The sequence below is a fragment of the Physcomitrium patens genome, chromosome 4 (genome assembly GCF_059467195.1).
Source record: "Physcomitrium patens ecotype Gransden chromosome 4, ASM5946719v1, whole genome shotgun sequence".
Lineage (NCBI taxonomy): Eukaryota > Viridiplantae > Streptophyta > Bryopsida > Funariales > Funariaceae > Physcomitrium > Physcomitrium patens.
In genome coordinates this window covers 3,594,309-3,617,251 of record NC_143413.1, presented here as the reverse complement: position 1 = coordinate 3,617,251, position 22,943 = coordinate 3,594,309, and the positions used below count along the sequence as shown (strand labels likewise).

The following is a 22,943-nucleotide window of genomic DNA, read 5'->3' as shown; positions in this document are numbered from 1 at the left end:
AAGAAAAATTAAAAATATTGACTCATTAAGATAAATGTGGAAATTATAGATAAAATAATTTCTAAGGTCATAATAGATGATAGAAGTAGTATCAATATTATGTTTGAATCCACTATGAATAAGATGGAATTAAAAAACATTCTTAAGATAATTTTAATGGTAACATTAACTGATCAAAGACCTTCTCAATGTCTAGTTTAAATTTGTGATCTTTACATATGAGTAAAAGATGTAAATTATGCAATATCATTTTATGTGATACATTTATATAAAGAATCTAATTACTATCTTCTTTTGTTAGAAAGACAATGGTTGATTCAATCTAAAGAATAACCAAATAAAGGCTTTTTAAGCTTTACTTTACTTTTCAATTTATAGACAATTATACAACAACCATAGTGCTTAGCCATATTAGACTCCAAGTCTTGGTTTTATTAAAAAATACACCATCAAGTAAAAAATCCAATTGAATTAGTTCTATCTAATCTAATCTAATTTCTATTATTACTTTAATAAAATGTATTACTTTTAGACTTTATAAATACAAAGATGAAGATAATTTTATCAAATAATAAATAAAAATCTATACAAAGAAGAAGACATTTATATTTAATCTATAGATGTAATAAATTGGTTGGAATTTGATGATATTTTTTTGGATCTTATAACCTTGATAGATGGTATTTGTATAAATGTAGTCTTTAGCTTAGAAATTGATAGAATTCAAGTTGAAAACTTTGCCACTATTATAAAAGAAGAAACCATTATAATCTTTTTATAATTTTTATATACTTTAAAATATTGAATTTGGACATGATATATCTATTTATACACCAATACTTAAAAATTGGTACTAGAAACCAATTCATCCAATATGTGTAATAGAAGAAGTTTAGATTAAAATTTTGGTCAACCATGATGAAGAAAAATATAAAATATATCAAGTTTAAATTCCAATTAAATGAAAGAAAATTTAAGAAATATAAATACTTAGAAAAGGAATGTTATAATATATTTTTGTGGTCTAATTAAAATTTAAAAAATATTCTTTTTAGTATTTTTTAAAAAACTCTTTTTCTTTTATTAAAAATTATATTATTTTTATTTTTATTTTTATTTCTAATATATTTAATAGAAGCCATCTATCTTAAAAAATTTAAAGTCTAATCCTTATGCATTGATATTGATAAAAGATTATATTTTCTCTAAAATTTGGAAAATTAATTAAAGTATTTAAAAATGCTACATAGAAGTCAAGAATTTGCAATCCTACATATAAATGTTGGATATGTCTTGTATTCTATGTTACAAAGTTGAAGACTATTATACTTATTTTCCTACAAGATTTGAAATATGGTATAATCCTAAAAAAAATATAATTATTATATATAGCATTTTAGGATTCTAAAGATGAAAAAGCCTATGTCAAAGTTTTGAGGTAGTCCTTGGACACTGAGCATGTAGCTTGAAGATTGAATAATGTGTAGTTTTGAGTAAAGTAGACTTTGAAGAAAGTTTTCCTATGGATGTAACTTCTACACAAAAATGAACTACATATCTCTGGTGTACTTGATTCCTTATGTGAGTATCAAATTCAATGTGGATTGAATCCTATATTTCCAACAATAAAAATCTTTTATTACAACAAAAAGAGATTTTTGATAAAATATTAAAAAACATCTTCTTATTCCAAAGATTAAGGTGATGGTCTAAGATGCTAAAAAATTAGATTTTTTAGCTAAATTTAATAGTCTTTGGACATAACCATATATTATTAAAAATTATTTTATAATAATTTAGACTAATTCAAAATATTAGACAATAAATATTTTTTATGCAAATTAATAGAAGTCATTGTAAAGAATATAAAGTTTGAACATTGATTACAACACCAATATACTTAGTCATTTTTATAGTGGTTCCAAAAAAAATCGATAGATTACTTTTATTCTTATTATATTATGATATTAGATTTAAGGCATACACAAAAAATAGTGTTAAATACTCTTTAAAGATAAGTACTATTTAATATTGAGTTAGTGAAGTAAGAAAAAAGTTGCTCCATATAGATACATATTGAATTAAACCCAATTAATTTTTATTTTATTTTATTTTATTTTTATAATTTCTTACTCATAATTATTGTAATTTTTTATTATTATATTCTTTCTAATATAATATGTTATCAATTTTTATTTTTATTTATTTTTATTTTTTCTAAATTTTATAAAAAAGAATAAGATTTACTCTATTCTTACAAATAGTCTTAGATGGTTATTATATATAAATCCCATTAATACATCATAATTGGTGAAATTATTAAATATATTATTTTAAATTATTTATATTTAAAAATATTAAGATCAAATATTCTATTTTATTATTTAAGTATTTATTAGAATTAAAAAGGATTTATAAATTACCAATGTCATATTAGAAAAAAAGTCATAAAAATGGAGTCTTGATGACTCTTGAAAGCAATTATCTTAGTTGATTTAGTATTTTTTCATAATGGTGAGAAGTAGTATTTATTTTTTGAGAAAATATCTTAATTTACTTACTATTTATATGTATTACTTATTCAAAACCGATAAATATTAGTTGGAAGGTAGAAGAAGCATGAGAAAGAACCTCATATTTTTTAAGTTATTTATATAGAAAATATAATTTTTGTTTATTTTAATTGATTCTATTACTGTAATAAATCACCAAAGTAGAAAAAAATAGCCTTAAATTTATATTATTATAAAAATAAATTTTATAGTTATTTTTATAATTTATTTATAATTATTAAAGAAATTCTAGAGCATATTTTTAAAACTTTGATAAAATAAATTTATCACCTTAGAAGACTATTATGAAGAATTTGAGCAAGATTTGATGGCCTTGCAAGGTTTATAGCTTTGGTAAATTTTCATAAGACCATGATGAAGTCAAAAATGTAAAAAAAAGTGATTTTACTAGTATAAAATAAAAGGACCAACAGCTAGTAAAGCAATGATAGAAAGAGAGTTACACATGCTCCATGTGGATTGTAGCACCTTAGATGTAGATAGGAGGATAAGATTAAGGCCTTGTGGCATCATTAAGAGACTCATATATACTACTTATAAGCCTTAGTAAGGTTCAAATCTTTAATTTCTTAAATAAGTTATTCTTAAGGTAAACATATTTAAAGAATTTTATTTTTTATGTTTAATATTTTATTTATCAAAAATTATTCATGATAAATAAGGTTTTAGTGTTTTTTTATTTTTATATTAAAATATTTTAAATATAAAATTATATATTTTTTATTTTAATTTATTTTTTATTAAGTAAAAGTCTAATAAATAGATTAATAATAAACTTATTAATTTTAGAAGTTAATAATTGTTTGATTGATTTTTTTTATATATTATATTATTTTATTTTAATTTGTTTTTTTATTGATGTATCTTTTAATTCAAATAAGTAATTTACATATATATTAGTAAAATATATATTTATAATATATACTTATTTTAATAAAAAAAATATTTGAAAAGCTTATATATACTTGTATGTATTTATAAAGAAAAAAACTTAAACCTCAATTTATAATGAGTTCATTTAGGTAAACAAATTATTTTTAATAATTTTAATGAAAAGGTTGAAGTAATTTAAATAAATTTAAATTTAAATTACTTAAACAAAAAAACAAAAAACATTTTACATTTTAAATTTAAATTATTTAAACAAAAAACAAAAAACATCAAGGACTCAAAAACGAGCAGCTGCTGTTAGGTGATGTGCACATCACCGAAACTTTTACTTTTACTTTTTTAAACTTTTTTAAACTTTTTTTTGTCCAACAATTTTTCATCCGCTGTGATTTTTCATCCGCTACGATTTTTCATCCACTGCGCGATTTTTCATCCACTGCGTTTTTTCATCCGCTGCATGGTTTTTATCCGCTGCGCGATTTTTCATCCACTGTGGATGAAACTGTATTTTGGGCAGAATTCATTTAACAGTGAGTTAATATCTCCCAAAATACTAATTATTTTTGAATTCCGACTTCGGATTTGGACTTTTTAGGTGTATTTTCATTTAGCAGGAAAGAAAATGATTTGTGACAAAAGTTTTCAAAAATCGACATTTTTAAGTGTTTTCAAAAAAAAAAAAATTTAGAGTCTAAACTTTGGAGGTAGAGTATGGCTTGAGAATATGTTCATCACATTTGTTTTCATGCATGTTTTTTGTGTGTTAGATCAATACCTCTTGGCTACGAATGTGTTGCAAAGCAAGCGCCAACCTAATCTATTTTTTTTCTTTGAAGTGTAGTGCATTGAACGTAAACTTTTTAGAGTGGAGTGAAATTTCATCAAAAGGTGCAACTTTCTTGGAGCACAAGCTTACAAAGGTACTATCAAAAACCTTACTTTTGTGAGTTTTGAAATGGTTTGGGATTCACGTTAGGATTTTTGTTATCCTACATTAAACTCTGCTTTTTCTTATCAATTTTTTCAATCTTTGTGGAGTTTAGGATTTAGGGTAGGATTTCTTCTATCCTATACTAAATCCTATTTATTGATATATCTTTTTATCTTTGTGGAGTTTAGAATTTATGATAGGGTCTTCATTCTCCTATCCTAAATTCCACTTTTTTTATTATATTGTCATCTTTCTAGAGAATGGCTCGTGCTTTGTCTACCATTGATAATTTTGTAGATGTCAATGTTGATAGTGTTGGATCAATGTGCATCCAATGTCCAAAATGTTTGGCTTTTCGTTTTAAAAAAGAAAAAAATACCATTTGTTGTTACAATGGCAAAATTGCCAATGAACATGTTAATCACCCCATTGTCCATCCAATGCTCAATGAGCTTTATATGGGCACAACACCTAAATCTCGAGACTTCCTTAAATCCATTCGAAAGTATAATCAAACTTTTGCATTTACAAGTATGCGTAGTAAGTTTCAGTCTGGCCAAGTTGAAGGTAGAGGGGTATATACTTTTTGTGTGAACGGAGAGTTATGCCATCACATTGGAAATTTACAACCCGATTTAGACGAAGGTGCTAGATTTGTACAAATTTATTTCTTGGATGATGGTTTACAAACAAATCGTCATATGGAGATTTTTGATGATCTTCATCGTGATGTTGTTAACAACATTCAAGAAGTTTTAGAATCCATAAATGCATTGGTTCGTGGTTTTAAGTCTTTGCGTGATGTTCTTCAAAGGGGACAAAACATGGGACTTCGTATCTCCGGTGAGGTTCCTTTTGGTGAACATCCCCGTCGATATAATCACCAAGTAGTTCCAGAAGTTGCTGCTATTGTTCTTGACGAACAATACATGAATTTTGGTAGAGATATTATTCTTCACCAATGTGGTGGAGATTTAATACAAATAAAAGAAATTCATCCAGCTTACGATGCTTTATCCTATCCTTTGTTGTTTCCTGATGGGCGATGTGGGTGGTCACCAACTTTTAAAGCAGATACTGGAGTGACTTTAAAGTCATATGTCCAATATTTGCTTCAAAAGCGCCCAAAATCTAATGTATTACATAAGGCTGGTAGATTATTCCAGCAATATGTAGTGGATCAGTATTTACGTGTAGAACATGAAAATTTGCTTTTCATTAGGCAACATCAAACTGAACTTCGTGCAGAGTGCTATCAGGGGGTCGTAGATGCTTTGCAGGAAGACAATGGAGCACGCATTGGGCGTCGCATTGTCTTACCTGCAACATTCATTGGTTCCCCCCGATACATGCAAAAACTCTTTCATGATAGTATAGTTTTGGTTAGAGTTTTAGGAAAACCCGATTTGTTTGTGACAATGACATGTAATCCGACCTGGCCTGAGATTCTTGATGAGCTTGAGCCAGGTCAAAGTCCTCCTGATCATCCAGATATTGTTGTGCGTATTTTCGAGCTCAAGTTAAGAGCATTGATGGATGAGATTACGAAGAAGAATGTCATGGGAGAGACAATTGCTTTTTGTTACACTATTGAGTTTCAAAAACGTGGTCTTCCTCATGCACACATTCTTCTTTGGTTGAAAGACAAGGTCAATGACTGTGACCTTGTAGATAGGATAGTATGTGCGGAGATTCCCGATTTAGATAGACAACCGCAATTGTATGCCGCGGTTGCCAAGCACATGATGCATGGACCATGTGGTTTGGACAATCCCAATTGTCCATGCATGGAAGACGATAGATGTACAAAGAACTATCCGATGCAAGCTCGAGATACTACCGAGGTGGATGGTGACGGACATGTTTTGTACCGTCGTCGAAATCAAGGTCGATATATCGAGAAACGTGTACGTGGACAAATTGTCCGTTTAGACAATCGATGGGTTGTGCCATACAATCCATATTTGATAGGTCAGTTTAATTGTCACATTAATGTGGAAATTTGCACTTCTGTAAAAACTGTCAAATACCTCCATAAGTATATTTTTAAAGGTCCAGATCGTGGTGTTGTAGAAACAGATGAAGTAGTAGATGAGATTAAGGATTTCTTGGAGGGTCGTTATGTGGCCGCCCAAGAAGCATGTTGGAGGCTCTTTGGTTTTGAAACTAATAATAAGAGCCATAGTATTTGTCGTTTGCTTGTTCACCTTCCCAGTCAGCAATATGTTACTTTTAAGGAAGGAACATCTTTGCACTCGGTGATTGATCAAAATGCTGAGACTAAACTCACCAAGTTTTTTGAGCTTAATTGCCATATTCGTGCCTTAATTGCTTTTGGCAATCAAGGCAACCATATGCTTCTTCGTTACATGGATCTTCGACTCTATTACAAGTGGGATGTGAAGAATAACATGTGGGAAAGAAGAGTACGTAAGATAAAAGTTTTTGGTCGGATAAACATGGTTTCCATAGGTACCGAAGTATTTTACTTGCGTTTGTTGTTGACTCATGTCGAGGCACCAACTTCATTTGAGGACCTACTTTGTTTTCATGATATAGTGCATCCAACGTACAAGGCCGCTTGTATTACAAGAGGACTTTTACAAGATGATTCTGAATGGAAAAATTGTCTGTAAGAGGCAACTGTCATTGCGTTGCCTAAACAAGTTCGGCGGTTGTTTGCAACACTTCTTGTGTTTGGACAACCGCTAGATCCTCTTAGCTTACTAAAGACACATCTTCATGCTATGTATGATGATTGGCGCAATGATCAAAATCGCTATTGCAAAGCAATTTTGTCCATTGAAGAATATTTGTCATCATCAGACAAACATCTTACAGATTTTTTTAATATCGAAGAATTGAATGAGTTTGGTTATTCAAACATTGTTGATGTTGGCGGTGATTCCAATGACAATATTGATTTTGATAACCAAAACATTACTTTTCTAGAGGAGGATGTAGGTAGGCTCAACGAAGAACAATACATTGTTTTTAATGCGATGACCACTGCCGTTTTAAATTCTGATTCTCTAGATCGGCTTTTCTTTTTAGATGGTCCTGGTAGTACAGGTAAGACCTTTTTGTATAACACCATATTGGGTTATCTTAGTGGTCGTAATGTCAAGTGTATGGCAATGGCAACAAGTGGAATTGCCGCATGCCTTTTGAATGAAGGGCGAATAGCACATTCAACTCTTGCTATTCTTTTACAGTTGCACGATGCATCAATTTGTAACATTAGTGCCCAGTCTACATTAGGTCAAAGCTTACGTGAAGTATAATTGATTGTACTTGATGAAGCTTGTGCTGGGCATCGTTTTATGTTTGAAGCTATAGACAGATCATTGCGAGATATACGCAATATAGATAGTCCAAATGGTGGTGTTGTAGTATTATATGGCGGTGATTTTCGCCAAACTTTGCCTGTAGTTGTACATGGAGGTCGCAAGCAAACTGTTCAAGCTTGCTTGCGACATTCATACCTATTTCCACTAATGCAACATTTTCATTTGACCACTAACATGCGTTTGCAAAGTCAACCGGACTTTCAACGATTTTTGTTAGATATTGGTGAGGGCAAAACCGGTCCAAAGGTAGATTTACCGCTAGGATTAGTTGCTCTTGGAAATTCTTTAGATGGTCTCATTGATGCTATTTTTGATGATCTGGTTGATTTTTCTGAGCGCGTCATTTTGGCTGTCCGGAATGATGATGCCCAAGAAATCAACCGAAAAATCACTGATCGTATACCTGGTGATGTGCATCAATGTTTTAGTGCTGATTTTGTTCACGAGAATGATGAACATGCCCATCATTACCCAGTAGAGTTTTTGAATTCTTTACAATTGAGCGGTTTGCCTCCTCACCAATTAAGTCTTAAATGTGGCCAATATTTGATGTTGCTAAGGAACTTGAATCCGGCAAAAGGTTTGTGCAATGGTAGTCGTTTGCGTCTTTTGCAAGTGTCTTCCAGTGTGTTGTTATGTGAAATTGTAGAAGGACGCTATCGTAGCCAAGAGGTATTGATTTCTAGAATCACACATCATTGCAACGATAGCCGCTTGCCATTCACACTTTGCCGGAGACAATTTCCTATCACTAGTGCTTTTGCCATGACAATCAACAAATCGCAGGGCCAATCATATGATCGAGTTGGCATTTATCTTCGCAATGAAGTATTTAGCCATGGTCAATTATATGTGGCATTGTCTCGTGGTAGACATCCTGCAAACATTAAGGTTGCCAATGACAACAATGAAGCCGTGGAAACGGTTAAAAACATTGTTTATCATGAGGTTTTTACATGACATTGTCATATAAATTCCTATAAATATTTACACCTGAATCAGGTGGATGGAAAAGTTAAGAGTTTGTTTCAAACTCTGCATGTTTAGGGTTCATGCACGCTTTGGCGACGTCTCCTTCCATCCAATTGCATTCTTTTGGTGTTCAATTATGTTTTCTCAATTGAGACAACTTACCATTCAATTGAAGAAGGTTACATCTTGAATTTCACTATTCAATGAATGGATATTTTCCGATGCATGCATCTTTAGATGCATTTTATTTCTAAAATTTATTACTCTATTATATTATATTACATTCTTAAAATTCATGCTTAGGTCATGAAGACATATTTATATATGTAGATTGTTGTTACCTTCCTTTTAAACTATTTTGTAATATAAGAACTACATTAAAATGGTTGGACTAATGTGTTGCAAAGCAAGCGCCAACTGCTAGTTCTATTAAGAAAATTGCAATAAGTTTTTTGTATTTTTTGCTATTATTTAAATAGATTTTATTTTTTTATATTATTCTTGATTTATTATTAATAAGATTCTTAATATGGAATTTATTTTTTATTTGGCTAATTTTTCCATGATTTTTTTGTAGTTGGAATTATTCTCTTAACATATATATATATATAATGCAACTAAATAAACATTTATATTTTCTCAAACGTTTATTTTTTTAATGCTTTTTATTAGATTTTACTTTATTAAATATCAAAAATCTATTTTTTAATCTAGTTTTTAAAAATCTATTAGCATTATAGATTTAAAATTATAAACTATTTTTTTAATATAAATATAAATATAAATTTTTAAATGTACATGCCTTTGTCTACCTAAAGCTATTTTTCTAATAAATTTCCTAAATATTGTGACATTATTAATGAAATATTTATTTCATCATCTTTTTATTTATTTATTTATTTATATTTTTTTATAGTTTTGATGCATGGATAAAATTTGTAAAAGACATTAAGTAGATTAAAGTTGTTTTATTCTTCTTTTCTAATAATCAATGTCAAATCAGTGATATATTTATTAAAGGAGGTTTATTCTACTATTTTTCAAAATATGATTTTATTTATGATAGCATCATTAAATCAATTCTTAAATAATTAAATTAAATTTTTTTATCAATAATAACAAATAGATAGAAAGCTATATAAGAAAATTAGAAGTTAAAGCCTTATTTTTTTTTATAGCCATGAATGAGGATTTCCAAGATGATCTATCATATGCTTTTAATGAATTAGTTTTTATTATTAATAAGTATCATTTAAAATATTTAGTCCAAATTATACTCTCTTAGGATACAATTATATTATACAATATAAATTTCAAAAGCAGAAACAAAATTTTCCTTTGTTTTATTACTTTTGCAAATATTGATTTTGATCTATATATATATATATATATATATATATATATATTGGAATATTAAATAGATTTGTGCTTTTACTAAATAGATCCAATCTTGATGAAGAATATGGTAATCATGATGAATGTGATTGGTTTTTATTGGTTCAAATCCAAAAATAGAAAAATGAATCTAAAAATCATTATTTTTTTTTTTATGATGGTTAAGAAAGATGGATTGATTTAGTAAAAACTTGGGTCTATTTAACATTCTCTTATATATATATATATATATATATATATAGGGCATTAATCTTATAAATAGTATTAGAAAAGTACTAGACTTTTTATTTTTTAAGATTATTCAATTAAAATTTTCATATAAAAAGATAAAATAAATTATTATTTTTTTAATAAAAAATACTCTCAAAAATTACAATTTACTTAACAAATGTAAGTAGTTTAGATTAATACCTAAATTTTTAAAAAACAATCCAACAACTATTCTATCTAAGCCTTAAGATTTTTTTCTAAATTTATTATTTTTGTTTATTGTCAATTTAACTTTATTCAAAAAAATTAGATTGGTACGCTTAAAACTTGTGAAATTTATGATGATATTAAATAGAATTCATAATATATGTTCTTAAGATAAAAAGTATCTTATATTTTAATTCCTAAAATATATTTAATTTTTAGGAATGTGAGATTCAAGTTAAATTTTAGGAGAGTAAGATTCAAGATTCTAAAATATAAAATTCTAAATAATAAGATTCTAAAATTTATGATTCAATTTTCTATTCTTTAATTATTGCTAAAAAAAACATTTCTTTAAATATTTTTTTATTTATATTTTATCTGATATTAAATCTTATTTATTAAAGTTCTTGATCCCAGTTGTCTATACTATATAAAAATTATTTGATCATTATCATATAAGTTAGACTCTTGTATTTTTTGGATACAAATAACATATCTTATGTGCTTGCAATGTTATTCCATTAAATTATTAGATCTTTAAAATAATTAGTATTAATCTTTTAGATAAAAATTTTAAGTTGTAAATTTTTATTTAATAGAATTTTAAGATCATTAAAAAAAATTGGACTAAAAAATGAATAATTATTTTTTATCTAATATCAAGAACTAACTTTATAGAAAAATGGTTATATTCTTTATTTGATGTTTCTAATCTTAAGAATAAGAGATAGGCAAAAAGTAAAGAAATAGAGGAGAAGAAGGAAGTAGAGAGAGAGTAGCAAAATGATTTCTATAATAAATAATGTCATGTTTCTTCTAAATAATATATCTTAGAGAAGTTTTCTTCATAGTAAAAATAACCGCATATATTTTTTTGATTATTTTTTTCCCAAATAGATTGTTGACTTCAGATTGATCTTTTTAGGATTAAAAATTTAAATTAAAATATTTTTAGACAAAGTATCTTTTCTTAGAATACTTTTACCTTTAGGCTACTTTCTATTAGACTACTTTCATTATTCTTAGATCATATAATATTAAATAAAATAATATTGTACCTTTGTATAAATGATAAAAAAAATATTTTTTGTATATAAATTTAATGTATAAGTTTTTAAAGTAATTTTTTATTTATTATTTATTAATTTATATATTAATGTATAAATGAATAGAAAAAAGTTTTTTAGTTTCAGACACTAAATGGTATTATTTAAAGAAATATTAAAAGTAAAATATATAAAATTTTAAATATAAAAAAATTTTGTTGTGAAAAAAATATTTGTAATAAAAAAAAAGTGTACAAAGAGAATTGAGTACACTAATATAAAAAATTAATACCATTAAATTAGATTAAAAGAGTTAATTTAGAATTTTATAATTTAAAATTATTTTGACATGAAAACAAACAAATACTAATAGAAAATAGAAATCTATATATTTTTAAATATTATAGAATATTTTAGTACATTGTCAAAATAAAAATCATAATATTTTAAGAAAATGTAGGTATTACCAACCATATTAATGTCACTTTAATTACAAATCTCAAAATCTGGAATCAAAAGTTAGCAAGAATGATAGATTGAAGTAACAACAAATTTAAACAGACTATAATTGTCTTTGAAGTGTTTTTAGATATTTTTAAGGTGATACATTGTATATTATATGTATATTAGATATGTGTTGCATATATTAGATATGAATTGTATGCATTTTTAAATGTAAAGTTATATGTGAGCTAACTAGGTAGATAAAGTAAAAATGAACAATCAAATATGGTACTTAAGAATAAATAAGAAAAGAAACGAAGGTGTGTTTAATTCAAATAATAATAAGAAAAACGACAATTTAAATAATAAAGAGTAAGAAAAAAATCATAAGAAAAAAATTATAAAAAGAAAGAATTGAGAGAACAAAGGTGCCAAAAATATATGAAAATTTAAAATAAATATAAATAATATAGCAACTATATAAAAAGACAACAAAAGAATAATTTTTTTAAAAAAATAAAATTTCATAACAAAAAAAGAATTAAAGTACCATTAATAATTTGAAATTGAATTAGTAAAAATAAAATAAAACAATAAAGAATTTTAATTATATGAAAAATAGAAACAAAGAATGTACAAGTAACAAAAATCAATCAAAAAAAGATACAAAAATAACAAGTTTAAAGAGAAGAAGAAAAAAATTTGTACTTTAATTGGTGTATATAAAATTTAATATGGCAAAAAAAATTTATTATGGTATTAAAGTAGAATTGAAGTGTGATATTACAAGAATAAAATTATTATTGTAAAAAATTACTAAAAATAATTAATATAGAAAATAAAATTAAGCAATAATTATATATAGATATATTTTTAGAATTATTTATAAATAAATAGTAATTTTTAAAAATAATATCAATAATATTAAAAAATATTATTAATAATATTAGAATGTAGATAAAATATTGTCCAACTAGAAAATTTTATATTAGAATATAAATAGGAATCTAAAAAAATATATAAAATAAGACTTGGCATGGTGATTCACAAAATGATTTCCAAGAAGATCCTAGAAAAAAACAATTAAGAGTAAATAAAATTATAAAAAATCAATATATTATAAATAATATACTAAAATTATAAAAATAAATAAATTATAAAAATAAATTATAAAAAAATAAAAAGCATTACAAATGCAACAAAAAAATTTCAATAAAAGAAGTGTTCCTTTGAAAGATCTAATGAAATAATTTTTATGAGATGTGGCTTACTAAAAAAAATATAAAATATTGAAGGATTTTAATTGATAAATAATAAATTTAAAAATCAAACTAATTTATTACAATAATTTACAAGAAGAAAATTTTGTAACATGCAAACTTTGTATTATAAAAATTATTGTTAAGGACATGAATCTAAATAATCAATACACTCTTGTGTTATTTGAAATGACTAGAGAATTATTCAAAGATAGTATAATATTAAACTAAAATGGCTATTGTCAAAGACAAGAAGAATATAAATTCTTGAAACTAAATTGAGAATAAGAAAGGTATTGATAAGAATGAAGAAGGCTTCAATTTTGCCTCCATATATACTATCTAACTAGAAGCTATGTGAAAATGTCCTATTAGACCTCCAACATGTTGACTTTATAAGACACATGCATTAACTTGCAAAGTAAGTTTTTTATATGTGCACTATATACTTAGCTTGTTCTATAAGCTACCAACACATGTGACATGTGGCTAGTATGTTGACTAAGTTTCTAATCAACCAATCAACTACAAACACAAATAAAGTCAAAATCATGTCTATGTAGCTTCCAAGAAGCTTCTCTAAAAAATATTATAAAATTAATCTACTATTATCTACTTCTACCTAAATAATTATTGGAATATGCATGTCCATGATAATTATTATTTAAGCAAAAACATCTTTGTATCTCTTCTACTAGATGCTTATATTACTTAAATAAATAAATATAATTAAAAATAAATAGATATAAGTAAAAATATACTAGATGATAATTATCTTTATGAAACATCTTAAAATATTTTTGGATGTAGATTAAATCATTAGGTTCTTTTAAATATGTCATAATATTATAGAAACTTCTTTTATAGCTATTTTATTGCTAAAAAAATAATTATAGAAGAAATCTATAACTTAGATATTTGAACTACAATCTTTATATTTTTTAAAAAGCTTTTGGATGACTTAAGTAGCTATTATATATAGAAGTTAGACTAAGATCATTCTTAATCTTTTCAATAAAATTTTTATATTTCAATCTTTATTCAATAATTTTTAATTTTTTTCTATTTAGTAATAATTATTTTACTTCTCTTTTGTATAATATTTAAATTTCTTTTTTTAATTTTTTTCTTTTTTTTTAATGATATATGAATATATTCTCTTATCAAAAGTTTGTTTGGATTTATAACTTTAATACATATAATGGAAGTATTATATTTTAAAATTTAATCATAAATTGAAGCAGCTATAGAGAATAATTTAGAAACAACACAATTAGAATGAAATCTCAAAGAATTTTAAAATGAATGCTATCAAAAATAAAAATCTATATATATATATATATATATATATAAATTGATCAAGAGCTTATAATATAGGTGTGAAAAAATTGATGATACATTGTTGCAAGTTAAAGAAGATTTTAGTATTAGATTTTTAGTGTAGTATTGGTACTTCTTTTGATAAATGTTATTTTTATATCTCAAATAATATAAATTTTGATTTTGTTAATTTTACTTGCATCTTTAGAAGCATTGAAGTAGCAATCAAGAACTTTGTGTGCACTTAAAGGCACTCTCCTTCACAAGAATAAGCACACCCAATTTTTTTGATCCTACCTAATATCTTCATTAGGATGAATTTTCATTTAGCCTAGTTTCTAGTTTTTCTGACCTCGAGGGCTGGTAATACTTGGTGAATGAGCTGCTCGGGTCAGTGAGAATGGCTCATTCAACAGTGATATACTCTCGGATGTTAACTTCTCTTGGTGTCATGGACACGTGATGTAGTACCCGCAGCATTTAAACTCCGTTGAAGTCAATTTCTGTGTGATAAGTAAGTTTGTTTTTCGTCTGTTCAGGCAAGAGGTTGCATTCTTAATAAGAACTGTTTGGATCTTCATCTAACTGACGAATTACAGAGTTCCTGATCCTGACACAATTACAAAACATTGATTTTTAAGACGCATTCGTCAAGCATTCTCAACTAGTCGACATCGACAACGCATTCAAGACTTCCAGTGTGTAGTCCGGCGTCTGATTCTGCTCTGAAAGTCTCGTTTAAATCTACAAAAAAGTTAGAAATAAAAAATAAAAATACCATTTGGAGGTGGTGTCACTCAGGCAGTTATTGCGACTAAATATACAGGTGCAACATTATCGAGACCAGGTATAATATTGTCACCCGCAACGCTAGCTCCGCTGCTATCTTTAACCCTACTACCTGTCGATTCTCTCATGCCTCTGCTGCCATGACTTTTTTGCTTCCGACTGGGGAAGCATCGAAGTCAGAACACTGTCGTCCGAACCGCAGTCTAAAGCGTCGAACCCATCTAGATTTCTTGCACGGTGTTATTCCATGGCTGAAGACTCATGGTCAAGTTCAGAGCTCCCTCCTGCAACAACACTGGAGTTTAATCCATGGTCTTCAATGGGAGAACTGGGTGTTGCAGATATATTTCTGGTGGTTCTGATCGAGATATTTCGACACTTAACTGGGAAGTAGAATCAAGGTTTTCGTCAATCAATAAGCATGTGACATTAAGATACATGAAGTGGGTTGTCTTGTTCTAGTTCTTCCTCCATGCAAGCCAGTTTAACATGCTTACTCCATCGTTTTTGTTTTCAGTGTTTATTTTCAGTGTTTGCTTTAGTGCACATCACGACCTGACAATCTATCAAGCGCACGCTGTGTTTGCCCCGACCAGGAGTCTTGTTCTCATATCACTTCTAATTAAGGATCGTTTGATAGAAGTAGAAAAAAAGTTTGCTTTGTTTACTGAAATAAGACAATGATATGTTTCAGTAATTTTGACAACCATTTCCAACACAAATTCGAGTTAAATGTCAAACTTTGTTTGTAATTTGTTGGTGTGATTGTGAACTGTGGAATGTTTTATTAAGATCATGGCATCATTCTTGAAATGGATCTGCAACAGCTATGAGGTCAGTGTTGTAAGTTTTAACTATTATTTTTTTCATTGAAAAGGTAATTAAATTATGATGGTATTTCATTTTATTCTCAATTTTTTTTTTCAAAGAAATTATCTATAATGAATGTACATGTATAAGTATATATTTGATTTGAATAACATGTTGAAATCAAAAAAAATTCAAATAAATAATTAAATAAATTTCTTTCACGTGTTTTTAACTTTTTTCAATAATATATGTTTTTGTGTATATTCATACATGATTTATTTTAGAATATTTATATATACATATGTATATGATTAAGGATTTTCTTTATAAAAATCTATTGGAACATTAATTGATGAAAAAAAAAAAAAAAAAGACTTAACAAATGATTAATAGGAAGAAGATTTTTAAAAATTAAGGATTTAAATAATATTTTTTTAATATATATAAATATAAATATATATATATATATATATATATATATATATAATTCAAAAATAGTATTAACACTAACAATTTATTATTATGATATAAGTTTTCTTATTTATAATAGATTGTTCAATCAAAAATGGTTTGCTCTGTTAACAAATTCTTGTTCAGTAAACATTACAATAAATTAATTGTATTTGTTACTATATAGATATATGTTGTAATAATATTTATTATAAAATATTCACTTATCAAACAAATTCTAGCTTCAAATCTTAAGATTATTCTAATCTATATTTGAAATATTTTATAAAAAATCAATAAACTTTGTGAAAATTTAGAAAAAACATTTGAAAATATATTTTTTTATTGCTGCTATGTTTTCAAAAATTTAAAACATGTTATTTTTTATTTTTAGTTTTTTCAGTGTTTAACAATTTAAAGAAAAAGAAAAAATTTTTGATGTAAAATTTTGGCGAGAATAGATATATGTGTGTGTATGTGTATATATATATATATATATATATATGGCCCACAATTAAAGCCATATAAATATTTTCAATTTAAAAAATCTGTCTTTAGAAAGAATTGTTTCAACAGAATTATGTTTTATCTCTTATATTAAAAAATATATATATATTTTTTATTTTTTTTATTTCTCACAAAAATTCCTACCAAAAAAATTTAAGGGTTTTTTCTTTTAATTTTACTAATTATTTATTTTAAGAATATGAATTAATCGCTGTAATATTATATATATATATATATATATATAGAGAGAGAGAGAGAGAGAGAGAGAGAGAGATTATTATCAAAACCAAAAATGTGAGGACATGTGATATTACAACAATTTTGTAACCTAAAATATTTTTACATCATCAGTAAAATTACAACCAAGAACAATATGAAATATTAATAGACGAAGAAAAGAAAAAAAAGAAACTTATATATATATATATATATATATATATGTGCGTGTGTGTGTGTGTCTGCATACCTGTGGCGTGGAACCTTCCAAGTTTTCTTCTGTGGGGTCTCAGTCCCAGTATTATGAGGTCAAAAGAAAACAAGGGCCATGCTTTTTCAGGGTGAAAATTAGCTAACGAAGATATTAAGTTGTGGAAACTTGACCTGAGCTTCAATTTTTGCTATAAAAAACAAAGGACTTGATGATGTCTGGAGCATGCTCGGCATTGCGAAGATTCTCAAATCACATCCTCGCGCGTGTGGAAACACTGAAAAGCTCATTTCAATTCTCTGTGCTTTGCACGTGAAAGTTTGTCACGAGATCTCATCGTCCATTAACAGTGCTCCCCCCCTCGGCCTTGTGAGAACACAGGAAGTTCACCGGATGGCTTCTCAGTGATGGACCTCGCGAGGTAGATTCAGGAGCCATCGTCGCACGAATTAAAAGAACATTCCAATATTACTGTCCATGCTTGAATTTTGGTACAACTTGTCCCCATCTATGCTCATAGAAGTCACTCAATGCCTTGTCAGATGCACCAAATTCCACCGCTGTGGAAAAAACACACACACGCTATATGGGCTTTCCTTGGTTTTCGTCCCAAGAGATAGATGGCATTGCAAAGTCGGCCACGTCTGTAACTTGAATACCTGATGAAGAAATCGGTGCACAAGTAGAGGATAAACATTCACCAGGAGGGAGACTAAGATGTCACCAGTTATCACATCCTCAACGTCGTCGTTGTCTTCACCTCGACATGAGCTGCAATCCGGAGCGGTGCACACATTCTGAACAAGAATTGTAGCAGATTTTTATGATTGGATTCATCTGTTCGTGTAGCCAACTCTTGAAAGCAAAGATGCGGATCAAGTTGCACTGAACTGAGAAAAATAAAAGACGCAGGTGGAGGGGCGGAGGAGTACGCGTCAGACAGGGAGCAGGAAACTGTAACGAGACTTTGATATTTTATCACAAGATTCTGGCGGACTCTTCCACAGATAATGCCCATTATTATAGTTGTTAAACATGAATGTTTATTACGTTATGCATGCGATGGGTTTTTCTACGACCTTGCTGACGACTCATATTGCCAAAGAATGAATTTGATCGGTGATTTGAACTTGCGGCAAAGCGGTTCAGTTCTTCCACATGAAGGAAAAATATATATATATATATGAAAAGAGGATCGTAGGATGAATATCATGATTGTTACCGTTGTAGAATAACGGTGTTCCTATATTCTGGCCACGAACTGCTTTCGAGCAAACTGTTAGAATAGTTGTTTTTGGAATTTTGTTCTTGAAAATAGAACCAAAATAAATTTAACTTGCAAGGGTGAAAACTTCTAGATTGAGTTGTTCTATAATGAATCTGAATTGTTTGAACTAACAATCTTAGTAAACTTGTTTGAGAACGAATAAATATAATCTTAAAAAGCTTCAGCTTATTGAAACTTAGAGTTAATGACATTACTTGGTAACATAAATAAAATAAAATAAAGGTGGATTTAACTTTGTTTGGCAAGGATTGAATTTATGTTTTATTCAAAACGCAGATATAAAGAAGAACTGATATTGTCGTGTTTATTCAACACACTTGGGTTTTTTTTATTAGGAGTAGAAGCTTCTCAAAGCATGTTACAAACACTCAAGTTATCCATTATTGAATGAGTTTTTAATTTTTAATTTTTAATTTTTTTTCTTCTTCTTCTTAACAAGTAATTTATGAAAGATAATACCAACACAAGCTCATTTGAGGGAATTCTAATGTAAACAAATTTCTTAAAAAGGAATCTGTTCATGAATACTAGGAATAACGACCCTTGTCAGAAACATATCACTTCCTGTGCTTTATCCATTATTCGGGCATTCCATGCACATGATTACCGTGAGAGCATCCATTCTGTGGATAATCATCTTTGTACATCAGACAGTGTTAGAAGATACACTCTTGCTTGCCACTATTTGTTCAAAATAACTTCTTTCTCAAGACCTCATTGTTGTCGTGAGAATAGACATGACAAAAAGCGAGAATGCTTCAATTCCTCGACGCTCGCATACTCCATTAAAAAATGAGTTCATACTTGTTGATCATTCTTATGGGGATGTGAGTCCAGTGCCACTTGACCAACTCGCACACAAAAGGTTGTCAAATTTTCCAACATGTCAAGATTCAAAGTGTTGCCGAATTTACAAAAACGAAAGCGAAGAGTAAGAATGCAGGGAGTGAGGCGGATGGAACGATGCGTTCCTGTACAAGGCTCTTCTGTGAAAGCATCTATCATTCCAGAGATAAAACCAGTTTCACATTCTGATCGCCGATCACTGTCAGCGAAGTAGTTCAGGGGGACGCAGATCTTGTTCCACAAAAAAAATACACGACATCAAACGGAAGTGTTTAGAGAACGTGAACTGCAGATCCTTTTTTTCGGTTCCCGATGCTAAGTTAAGACCTGTTGGTCAATGATGATTGCTACATCGTCCACAGTATGGAGAAGTGAGGATTCACTTGCAGCATCACCCAATCCATTGAAACGCACGTTGAAGCACAGCAATCACGGCTTCAGGGTGGGTAAGATGAGGCAAGTGACCTTGGATGTCTTGCAGAATGTCGACATGCGACATGCCGCCGAGGTTCGCAGCCATATACTTCACCACTTTGATGGACAGGGATGCATCAACTCCACTTTGCACTAGATAGCATGGAATCATTACCTGTACCAAATCGACAAGAAATTAAAGACAATTACACGATTGATGAGAACAAAGTGGTAATTGTATAAGAACTGGGATGATAAATAGTGGATCCAACCTGTGGAATGAGAGGGCGGAGGTCGCTTGCGAAGCATGTCTTGCAGATACTAAGGGCAATATCTGGTCGCATATTAAAGAATGTGCGGCTGAACTCTTGAACTGGCCAGCTCTGGATGTCGGATCCCACGGCCTTGGGTGAGAATCCAGTAATCCAGGCTATGAAATTTGACCGCATGGCGGCGAACAGCTCATGAAGCTCCTCCATCTCAAACCCTCCGATGTAATCTCCGTCGTTACTGTATCTGCGAACCAGTAGTTGAAAGCTCAGGCTGCCATTCTGAAAGGATAGTGTGAGGGAAAAACGATGGCAGAGCTCGTCAGAAAGTATACCTCGGTGATGTCGCTATGAGAACGAGCTTCTTGAACACGGACGGCCTCTCAATTGACGCTATGCATCCAATCATGCCAGACATGGAGTGCCCAATGTATGTGCAGCTGACGATGCCCAACTCATCGAGGATCGTCAGTAAGTCGTCCGCGTGGGCGTAGAGAGTGTTGTAACGAGAGAAGGTGAAGCTATGAGGATTGGTGGACCCAGCGCCCATCAAGTCAAAGAGAAGAATCTTGTAGCTCTTTGCGAAGTGAGGAACGATTAGCTGCCAGACGGATTGATCACTACCGAAGCCGTGCCCGAACACCAGCCACTCGTCTCCGCTACCCAGGATTCTTACATTGTGAGACTTGAGGAAAGGGTTTAAGAGATTGTTCGTATCCTCAGGCTCAGCTTGCATTAATTTTTTAACCATTCTGGGCTCTCCTAATCCTAAGAACTGCACGGCCTCCTGAGCATACATGAAGGTCTAACTAAAGCCGCTCCAGGGAATTGCACTTGAAATCTACAGGCCGTCGCATTCGATCAACCTGTGCGAATTGTAACATCCTCCGTCGGGATAGAGCAAAATACATCACAACCGCTCGCGTCCAGAATGCAACAGGTTGTATGACAGATTGAAGCAATCAGAGTCGAGCATCAAGGATATTGGGGTGCTCTAGACGTAGCACTGGAAAGCCGAGGCACAAGACCAAACCCTGGCGACAGGTAACGATCAATCAGGACATTGACCGCACGACATTCTATCGATCCGAAGCCCTTTCTGAACACCGACTGAACGCCCAAGCCTAACTATGCGCAAACCTAGAATTATCATCTTGATTCCTCCAAATTTGCTTCCACCATATGCGCCAAGTGATCAACCTGAGCCTCGCTTCGGCACTACCACACCCGATGACTCACACCACCTAACGGACCACGGCGAGGATACGATCGCTCATCTCTAAACGTCACTAAGCTACTAGAGGAGACCAATGACCAATACCCGACTGAAGAAGAGGAATCCGCCGCTTAAAACTGCAAAACCACCCGAAAACGTTGAGCATGGTCCAGGCAGAGCACTCTCCTCCTCCCAGCCCCCCCCTCCGCATTGAGGAAGCGGGAAGCTGCGCGCAATTGGGACCTCGTGCGAGCAGATGGGCTCTGAAGAACAGTCCGCGGCGACGGGAAGCGGGTACGGAAGAAGAGGGTGTTCGGGACGCTGCGTTCACGGGCTCCGACATCGATCGGAGATACAGATCGCGCACTTAACCTCGAGTAGGGTGCTAGGCTGGCTATCTATCTATCTATCTAGCTAGCAATCTGACAAGCTAGGGGGTGTCTCCAGCCTCGTGCTAGGCCCCCTCTCCCGCCTCGTGTGCGCGGGGTTATCGAAGTTAGCTGGGTTTACTCTCTTTCGCTCCTTCTACCTCTTCCCCTGCGGATCTGCTCCGGCAACACCGCAACTTCGGCGATTAGTGGGACACCACGACAGCACCCACCTCGCCATGTGGTGGACTCTCGTTAGGGCTAGGTCGTGTCATCGATCAGACTCCAACCTGCTCTTGTCAACGCTTTTGGAACACCATGGCAAGCACTGCCATGATCCTTCATTGGGTTTTCCTCGGGGTCCTTGTGATCCGTGGAGATCAATCGTAGCTCCGAACGTGAGCAGCTCTCTCTCTCGCTCACACACTCAATTACTCACTCAAATCTGCAGTGCTTGAAGCACTTATGGTACCTCCACTAAAAACCCAATATAAGTTGAAGTTATTTGTTTATATCTTAGATGTTGTACTGTTTTATTTAGAACTGAAGAGATTGAGACTTACTCTCTTGTTCTCTCAAAGAGATTGTAAAAAAAATATAGTGACTCAAAAAATTGTTTTAATGTTGACATATTTTGGAAAGAATGGTGCATTACAGATGAATTGTAGTGAATAATGACACGTGGTTTATATAGCAAATAAAGTATTTTTTTACAGCTATCAAATGGGCCCAAGTTGAAAAGAATCCATCAAGTAATTGTGTAGCTATGACCAATCCAATTTGGAACAACATTGAAACATTTTTTTGAGTGTAGTATCCAATTACATACCAATATTTTAGAGGACCTCTTTTGGCCTTGATAACTTCTTCCAATCTCCTTGGCATACTTTCTATTAAATTTTGGCACAAATCTGCTTCAATATTATTCCATTCCATAGCTATTATTTTCCATAATTCCCAA

The 22,943-nt window shown here is 30.2% G+C and overlaps 2 protein-coding genes across 2 annotated transcripts; one reads left to right on the top strand and one right to left on the bottom strand.

Moving 5' to 3' along the window:
• The first annotated feature begins 4,928 nt into the window (after positions 1-4,928).
• LOC112281287 (uncharacterized) lies at positions 4,929-8,705 on the top strand. Its single transcript, XM_090250054.1, has 3 exons — positions 4,929-6,867; positions 7,033-7,467; positions 7,699-8,705. Exons 1-3 carry the CDS (start codon positions 4,929-4,931, stop codon positions 8,703-8,705), a joined length of 3,381 nt encoding a protein of 1,126 aa, XP_090106180.1.
• An 11,148-nt stretch (positions 8,706-19,853) lies between these two features.
• Positions 19,854-21,976, bottom strand: LOC112280873 (karrikin insensitive 2 receptor CA). The gene is made up of 3 exons (XM_024516779.3): positions 20,734-21,976; positions 20,402-20,645; positions 19,854-20,304 (listed from the first exon to the last, which is right to left on the bottom strand). Exons 1-3 carry the CDS (start codon positions 21,195-21,197, stop codon positions 20,107-20,109), a joined length of 906 nt encoding a protein of 301 aa, XP_024372547.1. The 5' UTR covers positions 21,198-21,976; the 3' UTR covers positions 19,854-20,106.
• Between the last annotated feature and the right edge of the window lie 967 nt (positions 21,977-22,943).